This window comes from Puntigrus tetrazona, chromosome 22, assembly GCF_018831695.1.
Source record: "Puntigrus tetrazona isolate hp1 chromosome 22, ASM1883169v1, whole genome shotgun sequence".
Taxonomy (NCBI): domain Eukaryota; kingdom Metazoa; phylum Chordata; class Actinopteri; order Cypriniformes; family Cyprinidae; genus Puntigrus; species Puntigrus tetrazona.
Window position 1 is genome coordinate 16,136,074 of NC_056720.1, and position 20,602 is coordinate 16,156,675.

Genomic DNA, 20,602 nt, shown 5'->3' on the forward strand with positions numbered 1-20,602 from the left:
CGTCGCTCTGCAAAGGCAATGTTTGGACATGTCTGTAGCCAGGCAAGGGGAATTAGCTCAAATGGTAGAGCGCTCGCTTAGCATGCGAGAGGTAGCGGGATCGATGCCCGCATTCTCCAAGCTTGTGTCCGCTCTTTTAAGCTCACTTCCCTACAGAGACAGCCTGCGCATGGCGGCAACCAATCTAGGCACCCCCTGAAAGCATTTTTTGACTGACTGCTGCCAAAAGATTCTTCAGACAGGGTCTAAAACAGAGTCCAGAGGGCTAACCACTACACCATGTAACCCTAGCTAGGGCCGTTTGGGCTCAGAGACAACCAATTTGAAGTAACCCTAAACCTAACCCTAACCCCTAACCCTAACCCCTAACCCCTAACCCCTAACCCTGATCCTGACCCTGACCCTGACCCTAACCCTAACCCAGTTACTTAATTAACTGGTTCTTATTATTTGGGATTTAAGACAGGTGTGGGGCTATCCTCACTTGAAAGAGTTATTTGGAAAGCTGTGAGTCTTTTGAAAATGTGCATTCTTCTTAAAAAATTTTTTTAGAACAATCTTGAGGAATAAGATGAGAGCAGTGTTTAGAAGATGCTGGCCCTGCAGCAGGAGGAACAGCGGTACCAACTAGGAGAACTGAGACTCACTCAGTTGACTTCATGAGCACTCTTTCCCAACGAGCTGGCTCGGGTGTGCCGAGCTAGGGATATGGAGGCCGCCATCAATAGGATTGCCTCGCGCCCGAACAGGGACTTGAACCCTGGACCCTCAGATTAAAAGTCTGATGCTCTACCGACTGAGCTATCCAGGCTCGGCGCAGTCTGCCGGCTTGTTACTTGTTAGTATATAAGGTATGCACAACACGCCGAGGTGAAGCCTGCAAAAACGGAATTGCGGAAGAGAGAGCAAAGACCGTGGAAGGTACAATTATCGCACCAAATACTAAAGTCAAAGGCAATCGTCATCCGTAGTTGGCAAGGTTCGCACCAGCACCGGATGAGGTGGCAAAAACATGGGAGAGAAGATCGCTGCCTGTTGGCAAAAAGCCTGCCGTGACCCGGATTCGAACCGGGTTGCTGCGCCACAACGCAGAGTACTAACCACTATACGATCACGGCACTCCACTGAGCCTCAGTGGTGAGAAGGGCTGGAAGCATTGGTCCGGGCAGCAGAGAGGAAGGAAAGAAAAAAATAACACAGCCCTTTCTCGCCCAGTTGACCGAAAACTTGATGGTTGCTAGTGATCCTGGGTGGCAAAACAGCTTCGTAGTAAGCCTCAGTACCCCTTAAACTAAAGCACAATATCTCGGTTAATTCACCAAATTCATTTGCTTTCAATTCACAGCTTCAAGCCCCTTAAAATTACACGTCGCTCTGCAAAGGCAATGTTTGGACATGTCTGTAGCCAGGCAAGGGAATTAGCTCAAATGGTAGAGCGCTCGCTTAGCATGCGAGAGGTAGCGGATCGATGCCCGCATTCTCCAAGCTTGTGTCCGCTCTTTTAAGCTCACTTCCCTACAGAGACAGCCTGCGCATGGCGGCAACCAATCTAGGCACCCCTGAAAGCATTTTTGACTGACTGCTGCCAAAAGATTCTTCAGACAGGGTCTAAAACAGAGTCCAGAGGGCTAACCACTACACCATGTAACCCTAGCTAGGGCCGTTTGGGCTCAGAGACAACCAATTTGAAGTAACCCTAAACCTAACCCTAACCCTAACCCTAACCCCCTAACCCTAACCCTGAACCCTGACCCTGACCCTGACCCCTAACCCTAACCCAGTTACTTAATTAACTGGTTCTTATTATTTGGGATTTAAGACAGGTGTGGGGCTATCCTCACTTGAAAGAGTTATTTGGAAAGCTGTGAGTCTTTTGAAAAATGTGCATTCTTCTTAAAAAATTTTTAAGAACAATCTTGAGGAATAAGATGAGAGCAGTGTTTAGAAGATGCTGGCCCTGCAGCAGGAGGAACAGCGGTACCAACTAGGAGAACTGAGACTCACTCAGTTGACTTCATGAGCACTCTTTCCCCCAACGAGCTGGCTCGGTGTGCCGAGCTAGGGATATGGAGGCCGCCATCAATAGGATTGCCTCGCGCCCGAACAGGGACTTGAACCCTGGACCCTCAGATTAAAAGTCTGATGCTCTACCGACTGAGCTATCCAGGCTTCGGCGCAGTCTGCCGGCTTGTTACTTGTTAGTATATAACGTATGCACAACACGCCGAGGTGAAGCCTGCAAAAACGGAATTGCGGAAGAGAGAGCAAAGACCGTGGAAGGTACAATTATCGGCACCAAATACTAAAGTCAAAGGGCAATCGTCATCCGTAGTTGGCAAGGTTCGCACCAGCACCGGATGAGGTGGCAAAAAAACATGGGAGAGAAGATCGTTGCCTGTTGGCAAAAAGCCTGCCGTGACCCGGATTCGAACCGGGGTTGCTGCGGCCACAACGCAGAGTACTAACCACTATACGATCACGGCACTCCACTGAGCCTCAGTGGTGAGAAGGGCTGGAAGCATTGGTCCGGGGCAGAGAGGGAAGGGAAAAAAAATAACACAGCCCTTTCTCGCCCAGTTGACCGAAAACTTGATGGTTGCTAGTGATCCTGGGTGGCAAAACAGCTTCGGTAGTAAGCCTCAGTACCCCTTAAACTAAAGCACAATATCTCGGTTAATTCACCAACTTCATTTGCTTTCAATTCACAGCTTCAAGCCCCTTAAAATTACACGTCTCTCTGCAAAGGCAATGTTTGGACATGTCTGTAGCCAGGCAAGGGGAATTAGCTCAAATGGTAGAGCGCTCGCTTAGCATGCGAGAGGTAGCGGGATCGATGCCCGCATTCTCCAAGCTTGTGTCCGCTCTTTTAAGCTCACTTCCCTACAGAGACAGCCTGCGCATGGCGGCAACCAATCTAGGCACCCCCTGAAAGCATTTTTTGACTGACTGCTGCCAAAAGATTCTTCAGACAGGGTCTAAAACAGAGTCCAGAGGGCTAACCACTACACCATGTAACCCTAGCTAGGGCCGTTTGGGCTCAGAGACAACCAATTTGAAGTAACCCTAAACCTAACCTAACCTAACCCCTAACCCCTAACCTAACCCTAACCCCTGACCCTGACCCTGACCCTGACCCTAACCCAGTCAGTTACTTAATTAACTGGTTCTTATTATTTGGGATTTAAGACAGGTGTGGGGCTATCCTCACTTGAAAGAGTTATTTGGAAAGCTGTGAGTCTTTTGAAAATGTGCATTCTTCTTAAAAAAATTTTTAAGAACAATCTTGAGGAATAAGATGAGAGCAGTGTTTAGAAGATGCTGGCCCTGCAGCAGGAGGAACAGCGGTACCAACTAGGAGAACTGAGACTCACTCAGTTGACTTCATGAGCACTCTTTCCCAACGAGCTGGCTCGGTGTGCCGAGCTAGGGATATGGAGGCCGCCATCAATAGGATTGCCTCGCGCCCGAACAGGGACTTGAACCCTGGACCCTCAGATTAAAAGTCTGATGCTCTACCGACTGAGCTATCCAGGCTCCGCGCAGTCTGCCGGCTTGTTACTTGTTAGTATATAACGTATGCACAACACGCCGAGGTGAAGCCTGCAAAAACGGAATTGCGGAAGAGAGAGCAAAGACCGTGGAAGGTACAATTATCTGCACCAAATACTAAAGTCAAAGGGCAATCGTCATCCGTAGTTGGCAAGGTTCGCACCAGCACCGGATGAGGTGGCAAAAAAACATGGGAGAGAAGATCGTTGCCTGTTGGCAAAAAGCCTGCCGTGACCCGGATTCGAACCGGGGTTGCTGCGCCACAACGCAGAGTACTAACCACTATACGATCACGGCACTCCACTGAGCCTCAGTGGTGAGAAGGGCTGGAAGCATTGGTCCGGGGCAGAGAGGGAAGGGAAAGAAAAAAAATAACACAGCCCTTTCTCGGCCCAGTTGACCGAAAACTTGATGGTTGCTAGTGATCCTGGGTGGCAAAACAGCTTCGGTAGTAAGCCTCAGTACCCCTTAAACTAAAGCACAATATCTCAGTTAATTCACCAAATTCATTTGCTTTCAATTCACAGCTTCAAGCCCCTTAAAAATAGACGTCGCTCTGCAAAGGCAATGTTTGGACATGTCTGTAGCCAGGCAAGGGGAATTAGCTCAAATGGTAGAGCGCTCGCTTAGCATGCGAGAGGTAGCGGGATTGATGCCTGCATTCTCCAAGCTTGTGTCCGCTCTTTTAAGCTCACTTCCCTACAGAGACAGCCTGCGCATGGCGGCAACCAATCTAGGCACCCCCTGAAAGCATTTTTTGACTGACTGCTGCCAAAAGATTCTTCAGACAGGGTCTAAAACAGAGTCCAGAGGGCTAACCACTACACCATGTAACCCTAGCTAGGGCCGTTTGGGCTCAGAGACAACCAATTTGAAGTAACCCTAAACCTAACCCTAACCCTAACCCTAACCCTAACCCCTAACCCCTAACCCTGATCCTGACCCTGACCCTAACCCTAACCCAGTTACTTAATTAACTGGTTCTTATTATTTGGGATTTAAGACAGGTGTGGGGCTATCCTCACTTGAAAGAGTTATTTGGAAAGCTGTGAGTCTTTTGAAAATGTGCATTCTTCTTAAAAAAATTTTTAAGAACAATCTTGAGGAATAAGATGAGAGCAGTGTTTAGAAGATGCTGGCCCTGCAGCAGGAGGAACAGCGGTACCAACTAGGAGAACTGAGACTCACTCAGTTGACTTCATGAGCACTCTTTCCCAACGAGCTGGCTCGGGTGTGCCGAGCTAGGGATATGGAGGCCGCCATCAATAGGATTGCCTCGCGCCGAACAGGGACTTGAACCTGGACCCTCAGATTAAAAGTCTGATGCTCTACCGACTGAGCTATCCAGGCTCGGCGCAGTCTGCCGGCTTGTTACTTGTTAGTATATAACGTATGCACAACACGCCGAGGTGAAGCCTGCAAAAACGGAATTGCGGAAGAGAGAGCAAAGACCGTGGAAGGTACAATTATCGGCACCAAATACTAAAGTCAAAGGGCAATCGTCATCCGTAGTTGGCAAGGTTCGCACCAGCACCGGATGAGGTGGCAAAAAAACATGGGAGAGAAGATCGTTGCCTGTTGGCAAAAAGCCTGCCGTGACCCGGATTCGAACCGGGGTTGCTGCGCCACAACGCAGAGTACTAACCACTATACGATCACGGCACTCCACTGAGCCTCAGTGGTGAGAAGGGCTGGAAGCATTGGTCCGGGGCAGAGAGGGAAGGGAAAGAAAAAAAATAACACAGCCCTTTCTCGGCCCAGTTTGACTGAAAACTTGATGGTTGCTAGTGATCCTGGGTGGCAAAACAGCTTCGGTAGTAAGCCTCAGTACCCCTTAAACTAAAGCACAATATCTCGGTTAATTCACCAACTTCATTTGCTTTCAATTCACAGCTTCAAGCCCCTTAAAAATAGACGTCGCTCTGCAAAGGCAATGTTTGGACATGTCTGTAGCCAGGCAAGGGGAATTAGCTCAAATGGTAGAGCGCTCGCTTAGCATGCGAGAGGTAGCGGGATCGATGCCCACATTCTCCAAGCTTGTGTCCGCTCTTTTAAGCTCACTTCCCTACAGAGACAGCCTGCGCATGGCGGCAACCAATCTAGGCACCCCCTGAAAGCATTTTTTGACTGACTGCTGCCAAAAGATTCTTCAGACAGGGTCTAAAACAGAGTCCAGAGGGCTAACCACTACACCATGTAACCCTAGCTAGGGCCGTTTGGGCTCAGAGACAACCAATTTGAAGTAACCCTAAACCTAACCCTAACCCTAACCCTAACCTAACCCCTAACCCCTGACCCTGACCTGACCTGACCTAACCCTAACCCAGTTACTTAATTAACTGGTTCTTATTATTTGGGATTTAAGACAGGTGTGGGGCTATCCTCACTTGAAAGAGTTATTTGGAAAGCTGTGAGTCTTTTGAAAAATGTGCATTCTTCTTAAAAAATTTTTTTAAGAACAATCTTGAGGAATAAGATGAGAGCAGTGTTTAGAAGATGCTGGCCCTGCAGCAGGAGGAACAGCGGTACCAACTAGGAGAACTGAGACTCACTCAGTTGACTTCATGAGCACTCTTTCCCAACGAGCTGGCTCGGGTGTGCCGAGCTAGGGATATGGAGGCCGCCATCAATAGGATTGCCTCGCGCCCGAACAGGGACTTGAACCCTGGACCCTCAGATTAAAAGTCTGATGCTCTACCGACTGAGCTATCCAGGCTCCGGCGCAGTCTGCCGGCTTGTTACTTGTTAGTATATAAGGTATGCACAACACGCCGAGGTGAAGCCTGCAAAAACGGAATTGCGGAAGAGAGAGCAAAGACCGTGGAAGGTACAATTATCTGCACCAAATACTAAAGTCAAAGGGCAATCGTCATCCGTAGTTGGCAAGGTTCGCACCAGCACCGGATGAGGTGGCAAAAAAACATGGGAGAGAAGATCGTTGCCTGTTGGCAAAAAGCCTGCCGTGACCCGGATTCGAACCGGGGTTGCTGCGGCCACAACGCAGAGTACTAACCACTATACGATCACGGCACTCCACTGAGCCTCAGTGGTGAGAAGGGCTGGAAGCATTGGTCCGGGGCAGAGAGGGAAGGGAAAGAAAAAAAATAACACAGCCCTTTCTCGGCCCAGTTGACCGAAAACTTGATGGTTGCTAGTGATCCTGGGTGGCAAAACAGCTTCGGTAGTAAGCCTCAGTAGCCCTTAAACTAAAGCACAATATCTCGGTTAATTCACCAAATTCATTTGCTTTCAATTCACAGCTTCAAGCCCCTTAAAATTACACGTCGCTCTGCAAAGGCAATGTTTGGACATGTCTGTAGCCAGGCAAGGGGAATTAGCTCAAATGGTAGAGCGCTCGCTTAGCATGCGAGAGGTAGCGGGATCGATGCCTGCATTCTCCAAGCTTGTGTCCGCTCTTTTAAGCTCACTTCCCTACAGAGACAGCCTGCGCATGGCGGCAACCAATCTAGGCACCCCCTGAAAGCATTTTTTGACTGACTGCTGCCAAAAGATTCTTCAGACAGGGTCTAAAACAGAGTCCAGAGGGCTAACCACTACACCATGTAACCCTAGCTAGGGCCGTTTGGGCTCAGAGACAACCAATTTGAAGTAACCTAAACCTAACCTAACCCTAACCCTAACCCTGACCCTAACCCCTAACCCTGACCCTGACCCTGACCCTGACCCTAACCCAGTCACTTAATTAACTGGTTCTTATTATTTGGGATTTAAGACAGGTGTGGGGCTATCCTCACTTGAAAGAGTTATTTGGAAAGCTGTGAGTCTTTTGAAAAATGTGCATTCTTCTTAAAAAAATTTTTTAAGAACAATCTTGAGGAATAAGATGAGAGCAGTGTTTAGAAGATGCTGGCCCTGCAGCAAGCGGAACAGCGGTACCAACTAGGAGAACTGAGACTCACTCAGTTGACTTCATGAGCACTCTTTCCCAACGAGCTGGCTCGGGTGTGCCGAGCTAGGGATATGGAGGCCGCCATCAATAGGATTGCCTCGCGCCCGAACAGGGACTTGAACCCTGGACCCTCAGATTAAAAGTCTGATGCTCTACCGACTGAGCTATCCAGGCTCCGGCGCAGTCTGCCGGCTTGTTACTTGTTAGTATATAACGTATGCACAACACGCCGAGGTGAAGCCTGCAAAAACGGAATTGCGGAAGAGAGAGCAAAGACCGTGGAAGGTACAATTATCTGCACCAAATACTAAAGTCAAAGGGCAATCGTCATCCGTAGTTGGCAAGGTTCGCACCAGCACCGGATGAGGTGGCAAAAAAACATGGGAAGATCGTTGCCTGTTGGCAAAAAGCCTGCCGTGACCCGGATTCGAACCGGGGTTGCTGCGGCCACAACGCAGAGTACTAACCACTATACGATCACGGCACTCCACTGAGCCTCAGTGGTGAGAAGGGCTGGAAGCATTGGTCCGGGGCAGAGAGGGAAGGAAAAGAAAAAAAATAACACAGCCCTTTCTCGGCCCAGTTGACCGAAAACTTGATGGTTGCTAGTGATCCTGGGTGGCAAAACAGCTTCGGTAGTAAGCCTCAGTACCCCTTAAACTAAAGCACAATATCTCAGTTAATTCACCAAATTCATTTGCTTTCAATTCACAGCTTCAAGCCCCTTAAAAATAGACGTCGCTCTGCAAAGGCAATGTTTGGACATGTCTGTAGCCAGGCAAGGGGAATTAGCTCAAATGGTAGAGCGCTCGCTTAGCATGCGAGAGGTAGCGGGATTGATGCCTGCATTCTCCAAGCTTGTGTCCGCTCTTTTAAGCTCACTTCCCTACAGAGACAGCCTGCGCATGGCGGCAACCAATCTAGGCACCCCCTGAAAGCATTTTTTGACTGACTGCTGCCAAAAGATTCTTCAGACAGGGTCTAAAACAGAGTCCAGAGGGCTAACCACTACACCATGTAACCCTAGCTAGGGCCGTTTGGGCTCAGAGACAACCAATTTGAAGTAACCCTAAACCTAACCCTAACCCCTAACCCCTAACCCCTAACCCCTAACCCTGATCCTGACCCTGACCCTAACCCTAACCCAGTTACTTAATTAACTGGTTCTTATTATTTGGGATTTAAGACAGGTGTGGGGCTATCCTCACTTGAAAGAGTTATTTGGAAAGCTGTGAGTCTTTTGAAAAATGTGCATTCTTCTTAAAAAATTTTTTAAGAACAATCTTGAGGAATAAGATGAGAGCAGTGTTTAGAAGATGCTGGCCCTGCAGCAGGAGGAACAGCGGTACCAACTAGGAGAACTGAGACTCACTCAGTTGACTTCATGAGCACTCTTTCCCAACGAGCTGGCTCGGGTGTGCCGAGCTAGGGATATGGAGGCCGCCATCAATAGGATTGCCTCGCGCCCGAACAGGGACTTGAACCCTGGACCCTCAGATTAAAAGTCTGATGCTCTACCGACTGAGCTATCCAGGCTCCGCGCAGTCTGCCGGCTTGTTACTTGTTAGTATATAACGTATGCACAACACGCCGAGGTGAAGCCTGCAAAAACGGAATTGCGGAAGAGAGAGCAAAGACCGTGGAAGGTACAATTATCGGCACCAAATACTAAAGTCAAAGGGCAATCGTCATCCGTAGTTGGCAAGGTTCGCACCAGCACCGGATGAGGTGGCAAAAAAACATGGGAGAGAAGATCGTTGCCTGTTGGCAAAAAGCCTGCCGTGACCAGGATTCGAACCAGGGTTGCTGCAGCCACAACGCAGAGTACTAACCACTATACGATCACGGCACTCCACTGAGCCTCAGTGGTGAGAAGGGCTGGAAGCATTGGTCCGGGGCAGAGAGGGAAGGGAAAGAAAAAAAATAACACAGCCCTTTCTCGGCCCAGTTGACCGAAAACTTGATGGTTGCTAGTGATCCTGGGTGGCAAAACAGCTTCGGTAGTAAGCCTCAGTACCCCTTAAACTAAAGCACAATATCTCGGTTAATTCACCAACTTCATTTGCTTTCAATTCACAGCTTCAAGCCCCTTAAAATTACACGTCGCTCTGCAAAGGCAATGTTTAGGCATGTCTGTAGCCAGGCAAGGGGAATTAGCTCAAATGGTAGAGCGCTCGCTTAGCATGCGAGAGGTAGCGGGATCGATGCCCGCATTCTCCAAGCTTGTGTCTGCTCTTTTAAGCTCACTTCCCTACAGAGACAGCCTGCGCATGGCGGCAACCAATCTAGGCACCCCCTGAAAGCATTTTTTGACTGACTGCTGCCAAAAGATTCTTCAGACAGGGTCTAAAACAGAGTCCAGAGGGCTAACCACTACACCATGTAACCCTAGCTAGGGCCGTTTGGGCTCAGAGACAACCAATTTGAAGTAACCCTAAACCTAACCCTAACCCCTAACCCCTAACCCCTAACCCTGATCCTGACCCTGACCCTAACCCTGACCCTGACCCTGACCCTGACCCTGACCCTAACCCAGTCACTTAATTAACTGGTTCTTATTATTTGGGATTTAAGACAGGTGTGGGGCTATCCTCACTTGAAAGAGTTATTTGGAAAGCTGTGAGTCTTTTGAAAAATGTGCATTCTTCTTAAAAAATTTTTTTAAGAACAATCTTGAGGAATAAGATGAGAGCAGTGTTTAGAAGATGCTGGCCCTGCAGCAGGAGGAACAGCGGTACCAACTAGGAGAACTGAGACTCACTCAGTTGACTTCATGAGCACTCTTTCCCAACGAGCTGGCTCGGGTGTGCCGAGCTAGGGATATGGAGGCCGCCATCAATAGGATTGCCTCGCGCCCGAACAGGGACTTGAACCCTGGACCCTCAGATTAAAAGTCTGATGCTCTACCGACTGAGCTATCCAGGCTCCGGCGCAGTCTGCCGGCTTGTTACTTGTTAGTATATAACGTATGCACAACACGCCGAGGTGAAGCCTGCAAAAACGGAATTGCGGAAGAGAGAGCAAAGACCGTGGAAGGTACAATTATCTGCACCAAATACTAAAGTCAAAGGGCAATCGTCATCCGTAGTTGGCAAGGTTCGCACCAGCACCGGATGAGGTGGCAAAAACATGGGAGAGAAGATCGTTGCCTGTTGGCAAAAAGCCTGCCGTGACCAGGATTCGAACCGGGGTTGCTGCGCCCAACGCAGAGTACTAACCACTATACGATCACGGCACTCCACTGAGCCTCAGTGGTGAGAAGGGCTGGAAGCATTGGTCCGGGGCAGAGAGGGAAGGGAAAGAAAAAAAATAACACAGCCCTTTCTCGGCCCAGTTGACCGAAAACTTGATGGTTGCTAGTGATCCTGGGTGGCAAAACAGCTTCGGTAGTAAGCCTCAGTACCCCTTAAACTAAAGCACAATATCTCAGTTAATTCACCAAATTCATTTGCTTTCAATTCACAGCTTCAAGCCCCTAAAATTACACGTCGCTCTGCAAAGGCAATGTTTAGGCATGTCTGTAGCCAGGCAAGGGGAATTAGCTCAAATGGTAGAGCGCTCGCTTAGCATGCGAGAGGTAGCGGGATCGATGCCCGCATTCTCCAAGCTTGTGTCCGCTCTTTTAAGCTCACTTCCCTACAGAGACAGCCTGCGCATGGCGGCAACCAATCTAGGCACCCCCTGAAAGCATTTTTTGACTGACTGCTGCCAAAAGATTCTTCAGACAGGGTCTAAAACAGAGTCCAGAGGGCTAACCACTACACCATGTAACCCTAGCTAGGGCCGTTTGGGCTCAGAGACAACCAATTTGAAGTAACCCTAAACCTAACCCTAACCCCTAACCCTAACCCCTAACCCCTAACCCCTAACCCTGATCCTGACCCTGACCCTAACCCTAACCCAGTTACTTAATTAACTGGTTCTTATTATTTGGGATTTAAGACAGGTGTGGGGCTATCCTCACTTGAAAGAGTTATTTGGAAAGCTGTGAGTCTTTTGAAAAATGTGCATTCTTCTTAAAAAAATTTTTTAAGAACAATCTTGAGGAATAAGATGAGAGCAGTGTTTAGAAGATGCTGGCCCTGCAGCAGGAGGAACAGCGGTACCAACTAGGAGAACTGAGACTCACTCAGTTGACTTCATGAGCACTCTTTCCCAGCGAGCTGGCTCGGGTGTGCGAGCTAGGGATATGGAGGCCGCCATCAATAGGATTGCCTCGCGCCCGAACAGGGACTTGAACCCTGGACCCTCAGATTAAAAGTCTGATGCTCTACCGACTGAGCTATCCAGGCTTCGTCGCAGTCTGCCGGCTTGTTACTTGTTAGTATATAACGTATGCACAACACGCCGAGGTGAAGCCTGCAAAAACGGAATTGCGGAAGAGAGAGCAAAGACCGTGGAAGGTACAATTATCGGCACCAAATACTAAAGTCAAAGGGCAATCGTCATCCGTAGTTGGCAAGGTTCGCACCAGCACCGGATGAGGTAGCAAAAAAACATGGGAGAGAAGATCGTTGCCTGTTGGCAAAAAGCCTGCCGTGACCCGGATTCGAACCGGGGTTGCTGCGGCCACAACGCAGAGTACTAACCACTATACGATCACGGCACTCCACTGAGCCTCAGTGGTGAGAAGGGCTGGAAGCATTGGTCCGGGGCAGAGAGGGAAGGGAAAGAAAAAAAATAACACAGCCCTTTCTCGGCCCAGTTGACCGAAAACTTGATGGTTGCTAGTGATCCTGGGTGGCAAAACAGCTTCGGTAGTAAGCCTCAGTACCCCTTAAACTAAAGCACAATATCTCGGTTAATTCACCAAATTCATTTGCTTTCAATTCACAGCTTCAAGCCCCTTAAAATTACACGTCGCTCTGCAAAGGCAATGTTTAGGCATGTCTGCCAGCCAGGCAGGGAATTAGCTCAAATGGTAGAGCGCTCGCTTAGCATGCGAGAGGTAGCGGGATCGATGCCCGCATTCTCCAAGCTTGTGTCCGCTCTTTTAAGCTCACTTCCCTACAGAGACAGCCTGCGCATGGCGGCAACCAATCTAGGCACCCCCTGAAAGCATTTTTTGACTGACTGCTGCCAAAAGATTCTTCAGACAGGGTCTAAAACAGAGTCCAGAGGGCTAACCACTACACCATGTAACCCTAGCTAGGGCCGTTTGGGCTCAGAGACAACCAATTTGAAGTAACCCTAAACCTAACCCTAACCCTAACCCCTAACCCCTAACCCTGATCCTGACCCTGACCCTAACCCTAACCCAGTTACTTAATTAACTTTAAGACAGGTGTGGGGCTATCCTCACTTGAAAGAGTTATTTGGAAAGCTGTGAGTCTTTTGAAAAATGTGCATTCTTCTTAAAAATTTTTTTAAGAACAATCTTGAGGAATAAGATGAGAGCAGTGTTTAGAAGATGCTGGCCCTGCAGCAGGAGGAACAGCGGTACCAACTAGGAGAACTGAGACTCACTCAGTTGACTTCATGAGCACTCTTTCCCAACAGGCTGGCTCGGGTGTGCCGAGCTAGGGATATGGAGGCCGCCATCAATAGGACTGCCTCGCGCCCGAACAGGGACTTGAACCCTGGACCTCAGATTAAAAGTCTGATGCTCTACCGACTGAGCTATCCAGGCTCCGGCGCAGTCTGCCGGCTTGTTACTTGTTAGTATATAACGTATGCACAACACGCCGAGGTGAAGCCTGCAAAAACGGAATTGCGGAAGAGAGAGCAAAGACCGTGGAAGGTACAATTATCGGCACCAAATACTAAAGTCAAAGGGCAATCGTCATCCGTAGTTGGCAAGGTTCGCACCAGCACCGGATGAGGTGGCAAAAAAACATGGGAGAGAAGATCGTTGCCTGTTGGCAAAAAGCCTGCCGTGACCCGGATTCGAACCGGGGTTGCTGCAGCCACAACGCAGAGTACTAACCACTATACGATCACGGCACTCCACTGAGCCTCAGTGGTGAGAAGGGCTGGAAGCATTGGTCCGGGCAGAGAGGGAAGGAAAGAAAAAAAATAACACAGCCCTTTCTCGGCCCAGTTGACCGAAAACTTGATGGTTGCTAGTGATCCTGGGTGGCAAAACAGCTTCGGTAGTAAGCCTCAGTAGCCCTTAAACTAAAGCACAATATCTCGGTTAATTCACCAAATTCATTTGCTTTCAATTCACAGCTTCAAGCCCCTTAAAATTACACGTCGCTCTGCAAAGGCAATGTTTGGACATGTCTGTAGCCAGGCAAGGGGAATTAGCTCAAATGGTAGAGCGCTCGCTTAGCATGCGAGAGGTAGCGGGATCGATGCCCGCATTCTCCAAGCTTGTGTCCGCTCTTTTAAGCTCACTTCCCTACAGAGACAGCCTGCGCATGGCGGCAACCAATCTAGGCACCCCCTGAAAGCATTTTTTGACTGACTGCTGCCAAAAGATTCTTCAGACAGGGTCTAAAACAGAGTCCAGAGGGCTAACCACTACACCATGTAACCCTAGCTAGGGCCGTTTGGGCTCAGAGACAACCAATTTGAAGTAACCCTAAACCTAACCCTAACCCTAACCCTAACCCTGACCCTAACCCCTAACCCTGACCCTGACCCTGACCCTGACCCTGACCCTAACCCAGTCACTTAATTAACTGGTTCTTATTATTTGGGATTTAAGACAGGTGTGGGGCTATCCTCACTTGAAAGAGTTATTTGGAAAGCTGTGAGTCTTTTGAAAAATGTGCATTCTTCTTAAAAAATTTTTTTAAGAACAATCTTGAGGAATAAGATGAGAGCAGTGTTTAGAAGATGCTGGCCCTGCAGCAAGCGGAACAGCGGTACCAACTAGGAGAACTGAGACTCACTCAGTTGACTTCATGAGCACTCTTTCCCAACGAGCTGGCTCGGGTGTGCCGAGCTAGGGATATGGAGGCCGCCATCAATAGGATTGCCTCGCGCCCGAACAGGGACTTGAACCCTGGACCCTCAGATTAAAAGTCTGATGCTCTACCGACTGAGCTCTACCTGGAGCAGGATCGTCTGTGTTTCGCGGTCCAATCGCCGAGCTCGCTTTCCATTTTGACAATGGACGAACGGCCAACCGCGTCGCGCTTGAGAATGGACGGGAGCCAATCAGAGCGCGAGCTGTCCATTGTTGGGGAGCCAATCAGAGCGCGAGCTGTCCATTGTTGGGAGCCAATCGCTCTGTGTTGCGAGAATGGACGAGAGCCAATCGCGTTGCCGAACGCACCGGCCAATCGCGTTTCCAAGTGAGATCCAAGCGAGAATAAAACTGCTTAGTTTTAGCTGACTTTACGAGTCCTGATTTCAATTCGACAGACAGAAGAAAATTGCATAATTCGACAAAGTAAGTATTAAATGTTTTTTTTCTCTCCGTTTGCTATGTTTTTGAACTGATAATTCATTACGTTTTCGTCCATCGTTCTTGTTTTGCATTTAAAAACTATGACTTCGTAGCGAGTTTTTAACATCATCTCTATAATTGCAATTTGCCTTTAATCTTACTTATTAAATTCCATTTAGTCGTTTTATATCTCGCGTTCGTTACAACTGTCATTAAATTCCCCGGGGAAATTCTAAATGATTTGACTTGAGTGACGTGTGGTGTAGTAACCATGACGTGTTTTGTCGTGTGTTTGTCGTCGTGTTGTTTGCCTTTAATCTTACTTATTACGTTCCATGATTTTTTTTTTTTACTCGAACGGTATAAACTGTCGTGCAGTGTAAAAAAAATGCTTGAAGACATAGTCAGTAAAGTACAGTAGTGAAAGTGTAGTAATCTCTTTATTATTGTTATTATTCTTTGGAAGATCAGGTTTCAACTGTATAAACAAAGTTTTGCTATACATAAAAATCTGACTGAAAAAAAAACAACATAAACATTTAGCATGTGCAATATTTACTATAGTGGAAGTGTAGGAAAAGTGTTTTGTTAGCATAGTTTCATAGTTTATAATCTCACATATTAAACTCTTATATGCCTGTAATTTAAACAAAAAAAATTATATTTATTTTGGGTGAAAAACAGTAGTTCATCAAAATTTGTCGTTTTGCTATAGTGTGAATGTAGTAATCCTGTTTTGTGTTTGCAGATTGATTACTATTTGTATAAACACATATGCAAGTGCTAAACATAATCATTTTAAATGACAAAGGAAAGTAATAAATTAATTAACCATAGATATATAAACGTGCAGTTACAAAAGTGTAGTTACTATGAAGAAACATACGTTTAACCACAGTTTTGAACTGAATTAACAATGCGTTTTATTTTTTGATGTCATTATTACACACTAAATGTAGTAACTAACATAACAGTAAATTGGCATAATTGGATGTAACTATTCAAACTAAACAAAAACTAATCTTACCTCTATTGTAAGTGCATTTAGTAATAATAATGTTCAAATACTGTATAATTAAAGTGTAACACTTTAAAAACAAGGTTTATTTATTATTTATTTGTAGTAAAATAATTTTCATTTGCTGTAATGAGTGCTATTATTTAGTTACCTTGAATGTGTGTGTATATATATATATATATATATATATATATATATATATATATATATATATATATATATATGTATGTATGTATATATATGTATGTATGTATATATGTATACATATATGTATGTATGTATATATATATATATATATATATATATATATATATATATATATATATATATATATAATTATATCATTATAAACAAATTGAAATTGTCTGTGTAGTTGTCCAGTACTTGCAAAATGCACATTATTTAGAGTTACTTCCAAATTGTGTTTAGATGAGTACCAAGCCAAAGACCCACAAGGCCATGGGTGATGTCGAGTGGATGACCAGGTTGAGGGCTTTTGCAAGTTCTGGTGCATGGCCTTCTGGAGGCAACAGACCAGCACCACGGCAGCGGAAGTGGTATGACCTCTACCAGAAGGTAAAGTTACCAGTATCTCATTATATTGTACGGAGGTGAATCAAAACCTGTAAATGCAATAAGACTAATCTGAGAAGGGATATCCAAAGGAACAAAAGGACTTCAAAAAGAGAGCAAACAACACCACCACCCCTGTTGTGTTTATGACACCCTCTTCACCTCTGCTCTTCCTGCTTCCCTCCTTCTGCCCAAAATACTTGGTTTAAAGTTAATTAGGAGTAAGGCATTATATGTCATGTGTCTTATGAACCTATTGTTCTTCACTTTTTTGAATGTTTGGTTTCATTTGAAAGGTCTCAGTGCGATTAGTAAATTGGTCTCAATTTCACAGTAATCACTTATATTATGGAAAAGATTAGAACTTGGTAGAACTGTGTTCTGTTGGGAAGAAGGTGTGTCCGCCTTTTGGGTCTCTGAACGTGTTCCGTCCAGGTGTGACACTGGAGCACGGGAACCTAAACACCAAAGGTTTTTACAACTACATTTGGGATCTCTTTGTAGATAAGGAAAGTGACAAAACACAACAAGGCTGGAAAAAAGGGGGTCATCTGACAATGGTGCAGACCAAATCAGTAAACAGTAAAATTTACATTTTTCAGATTGAGAAATGCCCCTGCAAGCTCATGGACAGACCACCCTCTTTGGTGGGTCCAAGGCATGCAGTTGTGGATTCCACACCACCAAGGTCATATATTTTAAAATTACATTAAATTTCAATATCACAATGTTGTTGTGCTGTTTCAATACACCTCATGCTCTTCTGCTGTTGTTTCCAGCCTGCCACTGCTACTTTATCACAGGCCACTGCTGCACCTCCACAATCTGAGGCTTCAGACACGGCTCCTGCCCCACGGTCATTCCTGAGGCCCTCTTCTACTTTATCAATGGTGAATATTTTCTTTGTAGTTAATGTTATATTTAGAATGATCTTGGATTTGTTTGATATGATTTACAAAATTTACTGGTATTCCTATCCTTGTGACGACACAATAACATGATAAATACCAGGTGAACACAAACACACACGGACACGCACACACACACACGGACATGCACGCACACACACACACACACACACACACACACACACACACACAAAGTAACACACAAAGTACATAATAGACTCCAATTAAACTGTATAATAAAAAAAATAATCAACGTATCTTGGATGACCACCTAGTTGCATGATGATGTTAACTTTGTTTCTCTTTTTAGTTCACTAAATCACGGTATAGTGGGTCACAGTTGTCTTCACTAAAGCCCAATTTAGTAGAACGGAAGACCCCCAGCCCTTCTCCATCCTCTGTGAGGACCCCAAGTGCTTCTCCTCCCAGCCCCTCACCTTCTCCATCCTCTGTGAGGACTCTAACCGTGGCCACTGTGAGAACCCCTTGCCCTTCTCCATCCTCTGTGAGGACCCCAAGTGCTTCTCCTCCCAGCCCCTCACCTTCTCCATCCTCTGTGAGGACTCCAACCGTGGCCACTGTGAGAACCCCTCGCCCTTTTCCATCCTCTGTAAGGACGGCAAGCTCTTCTTCTTCCTCTCCGAGACCTCCCAGCCCATCCTTACTGCAGACCCACGTTCCTGCTCCATTCTCTGTGAGTACATTATCACCAATTTATTGACTGTAGTGTATAGTAGTTGCAGGCTTCATTTACACAAAAATCTAATTTTCATCCAATCAGGAGGAGCCTAGAAGAGTCCAGCCAACCCCTGCCGAGGACTTAGCTTCAGTCAGGCTACCAGTTGAATTAGGCAAGACCATCCCTGTGCAGGACCAAAGGTGGATTGCCAACACTTTATTTCACTCTGGCAAGCTGCGGCCAGATTTGAAGCTGTGGTATGAGCCTCCCATCCCGGCCCTCATTTACCACCAGACACCAACACCTGACCGGTTCTTTACCCATCGGCTAATGGTGTGGATGCCCTACCACCTGTGGAAGGTGACGGTTCACTGTCCGGCTTGTAACAAGAACCTAACAGGTTATGGTGTCCACAAAGGGGCCAGGAAGGTCCTGGATATTGACAGGTACTACCTGCTGGTGACAGAGACACTCAGGTGTACTGTGTGTTCTCAAAACTATCTGTCAACAAGCCAGACTGTCCGGGACCAGCTCGACCTGCCGCACCAGAAAATGTTCCGGCTGATTCTGACACGCAAGTAAGTCAGCGGTAAAGTAGTCTAAAGATGGCTTTTGTGAAGACTGAAACGACTCCACAATGAACATGCAAATAATCATCCAAAATTAACATTTTTAGGTATGCCTGTGACATCCGTGTCATTAGGCTGCTTCGGGACCGGACGCTAGGCAACAGTCCAGCTCGATTGGAGCGGCAGTTGAAAGAGAACCATGGAGAGGAATGGCTGAATCGGCTGGCACACTATCTTGGGGAGTGTGCTGACTTTGTCGATCGACCCAGCCTGTATCCGGTGGTCTGCCAGGAGCCTCCAGAGCCAATCGACATTCCCACCAGTCGTTGGCTGCTGTCAGTATACGGCAGGGATATCCTCTCCAGAATTGAGCATATAAAAGCCAGCATCACATCCATCTTTGGCAACATCTTAAAGATGGATTCCACAAAAAAGGTAACGTAAAAAAATTCCATTCTGTAGTGTTCCTTTATATAAATATATACCATCAGAAAGACATTATTGTTATTATTGTTCATTGTTGTCACATCATAAAAGTCTTGTTACATTTGTAAATTTCAGATCACAAAGAAGCTGGCCGGCCATGGACGGGGGACAGCACTCTGGGTAACCTCCATTGGAAATGAGGTTGGCCAGATAGTGACCAGTGTGCTGTCAGTGCAAGAGGGGCCAGGACTGAGCAGAATGGTGGCTGGTGTAATGGAGCGCTACAGCAAGGCTGCCATTCCACCACCAGTGCTGCTTTATGTGGACTGTGGCTGCTGCGTGAGTGATGGAGCGACAAGCAAGCTGCAGACCAGGTTTGGGGAGTGGCCAGACCTTCACATACGGCTGGACATCTGGCACTTTATGAGGAGGCTGGCCGTGGGCTGCACCACCGATGCCCATCCTCTATCCCACCTTCATGGGATGCCTGTCAGCCTGCATTTTTGAGTGGGGCGCTGGAGACCTCAGTCTGTTGCGGCAGGCAAAGAGGAAACAGATGATGGCGGAAGGTTTGCCAGCTATTACTGACATCCTGGTGGACAGAAGCATCAGTAAAAAGGAGCTGAGCCTTTACTGCCGCAGGAGGACACGAGGTGAAGAGGCCACCATACGCCTCATGGAGGCTGCTGCAGGACCTGGGGGTGCAAGCGGTAGGGACCTTATGGGTGTGCCACTTCTAGATGAGGTGCGCATGGAGCACATCTGGCGTGTGCAGAAACGGCATGTCAGGTGCATTCAGGACGTGCCGGGTGTGCCTCTGTACACAGAGATAGGCACCACCACAAAGGCGGGGGTCATCCTGACCAGGTATCGTTGTGCCAGAGGGTCAACGTCCCTTGAGTCCTTCCACTGCCACTTAAACAGGTTCATTCCAGGTCGGTGTCTCACATGTGTAAAGTTTTAATTATTTTCAAGTTCTGTTATTCATATCGAAAGGCTTGTAATTTTTATGTGTATGATTTTTTCCTCTTCTAGGAACCAGTGCAAATGCGCTGAATTTTCAGCTCTACCTGCTGGAAGGCCTGAACAGGTGGAATCAGGACCGGGCAGCTGCATCAGTGACCAGCAAGCCAGCGTCCCTTCTCACGTACGCCGGGGAAATGACCCACTGTGTCAACACCAACAGCCTGAAGGTGTTCGGTCGGCCTTTTGTGCCATCTTTCCAGCCACCTGCTGAATACACTGGTATGTCATCCACTTGTCTGGTTGCATAATACTTTTGGTTTGTGGGTTTTCACTGTTCTGAGTCTTTGCTTTTATTATTCTCATTGCTGAACCTGACCATGTAAAACATCTTTCAAAAACATAAAAATAGTAATGTGTTCAAAATTTTGACCTCTCCTGTATGTGTGTGTCCTTTTTATTTTTTTTTTTTTTTTTTAAAGGGGAGCTGCTTGGTGTTGACTACCTGCTCAGTCAGACTGGACAGCCCCTAGTAGTGGATCCTGACTCAGAGGAAACAGAAAACCTGTTGGAGGATGTGGATGAAGGCGTGGACGAAGAGGACGAGGCTTCGGGAAGTACAAATAGATGACATTACTCAGTCAAGTCTTACCAATGACCCAAGCTTC

The 20,602-nt window shown here is 47.0% G+C and overlaps 1 protein-coding gene and 18 non-coding genes across 19 annotated transcripts; 6 read left to right on the forward strand and 13 right to left on the reverse strand.

Moving 5' to 3' along the window:
• The first annotated feature begins 46 nt into the window (after positions 1 to 46).
• trnaa-agc lies at positions 47 to 119 on the forward strand. The gene has a single exon. It is a non-coding gene; the product is annotated as a tRNA-Ala (tRNA).
• Positions 120 to 738: 619 nt separating this feature from the next.
• Positions 739 to 811, reverse strand: trnak-uuu. The gene has a single exon. It is a non-coding gene; the product is annotated as a tRNA-Lys (tRNA).
• A 1,285-nt stretch (positions 812 to 2,096) lies between these two features.
• On the reverse strand, positions 2,097 to 2,169 carry trnak-uuu. Its single transcript has one exon. It is a non-coding gene; the product is annotated as a tRNA-Lys (tRNA).
• A 242-nt stretch (positions 2,170 to 2,411) lies between these two features.
• Positions 2,412 to 2,483, reverse strand: trnah-gug. Its single transcript has one exon. It is a non-coding gene; the product is annotated as a tRNA-His (tRNA).
• Positions 2,484 to 2,776: 293 nt separating this feature from the next.
• trnaa-agc lies at positions 2,777 to 2,849 on the forward strand. Its single transcript has one exon. It is a non-coding gene; the product is annotated as a tRNA-Ala (tRNA).
• A 612-nt stretch (positions 2,850 to 3,461) lies between these two features.
• trnak-uuu lies at positions 3,462 to 3,534 on the reverse strand. The gene has a single exon. It is a non-coding gene; the product is annotated as a tRNA-Lys (tRNA).
• A 2,658-nt stretch (positions 3,535 to 6,192) lies between these two features.
• Positions 6,193 to 6,265, reverse strand: trnak-uuu. Its single transcript has one exon. It is a non-coding gene; the product is annotated as a tRNA-Lys (tRNA).
• A 242-nt stretch (positions 6,266 to 6,507) lies between these two features.
• trnah-gug lies at positions 6,508 to 6,579 on the reverse strand. The gene has a single exon. It is a non-coding gene; the product is annotated as a tRNA-His (tRNA).
• Positions 6,580 to 7,560: 981 nt separating this feature from the next.
• trnak-uuu lies at positions 7,561 to 7,633 on the reverse strand. Its single transcript has one exon. It is a non-coding gene; the product is annotated as a tRNA-Lys (tRNA).
• A 238-nt stretch (positions 7,634 to 7,871) lies between these two features.
• trnah-gug lies at positions 7,872 to 7,943 on the reverse strand. The gene has a single exon. It is a non-coding gene; the product is annotated as a tRNA-His (tRNA).
• A 979-nt stretch (positions 7,944 to 8,922) lies between these two features.
• Positions 8,923 to 8,995, reverse strand: trnak-uuu. Its single transcript has one exon. It is a non-coding gene; the product is annotated as a tRNA-Lys (tRNA).
• Positions 8,996 to 9,606: 611 nt separating this feature from the next.
• On the forward strand, positions 9,607 to 9,679 carry trnaa-agc. Its single transcript has one exon. It is a non-coding gene; the product is annotated as a tRNA-Ala (tRNA).
• Positions 9,680 to 10,311: 632 nt separating this feature from the next.
• Positions 10,312 to 10,384, reverse strand: trnak-uuu. Its single transcript has one exon. It is a non-coding gene; the product is annotated as a tRNA-Lys (tRNA).
• Positions 10,385 to 10,991: 607 nt separating this feature from the next.
• trnaa-agc lies at positions 10,992 to 11,064 on the forward strand. Its single transcript has one exon. It is a non-coding gene; the product is annotated as a tRNA-Ala (tRNA).
• Positions 11,065 to 11,678: 614 nt separating this feature from the next.
• On the reverse strand, positions 11,679 to 11,751 carry trnak-uuu. The gene has a single exon. It is a non-coding gene; the product is annotated as a tRNA-Lys (tRNA).
• A 242-nt stretch (positions 11,752 to 11,993) lies between these two features.
• trnah-gug lies at positions 11,994 to 12,065 on the reverse strand. The gene has a single exon. It is a non-coding gene; the product is annotated as a tRNA-His (tRNA).
• Positions 12,066 to 13,330: 1,265 nt separating this feature from the next.
• On the reverse strand, positions 13,331 to 13,402 carry trnah-gug. The gene has a single exon. It is a non-coding gene; the product is annotated as a tRNA-His (tRNA).
• A 296-nt stretch (positions 13,403 to 13,698) lies between these two features.
• trnaa-agc lies at positions 13,699 to 13,771 on the forward strand. The gene has a single exon. It is a non-coding gene; the product is annotated as a tRNA-Ala (tRNA).
• A 3,297-nt stretch (positions 13,772 to 17,068) lies between these two features.
• On the forward strand, positions 17,069 to 19,478 carry LOC122327230. Its single transcript, XM_043222437.1, has 5 exons — positions 17,069 to 17,279; positions 17,608 to 17,991; positions 18,079 to 18,554; positions 18,653 to 18,980; positions 19,107 to 19,478. Exons 1-5 carry the CDS (start codon positions 17,145 to 17,147, stop codon positions 19,476 to 19,478), a joined length of 1,695 nt encoding a protein of 564 aa, XP_043078372.1. The 5' UTR covers positions 17,069 to 17,144.
• Positions 19,479 to 20,602: the final 1,124 nt, after the last annotated feature.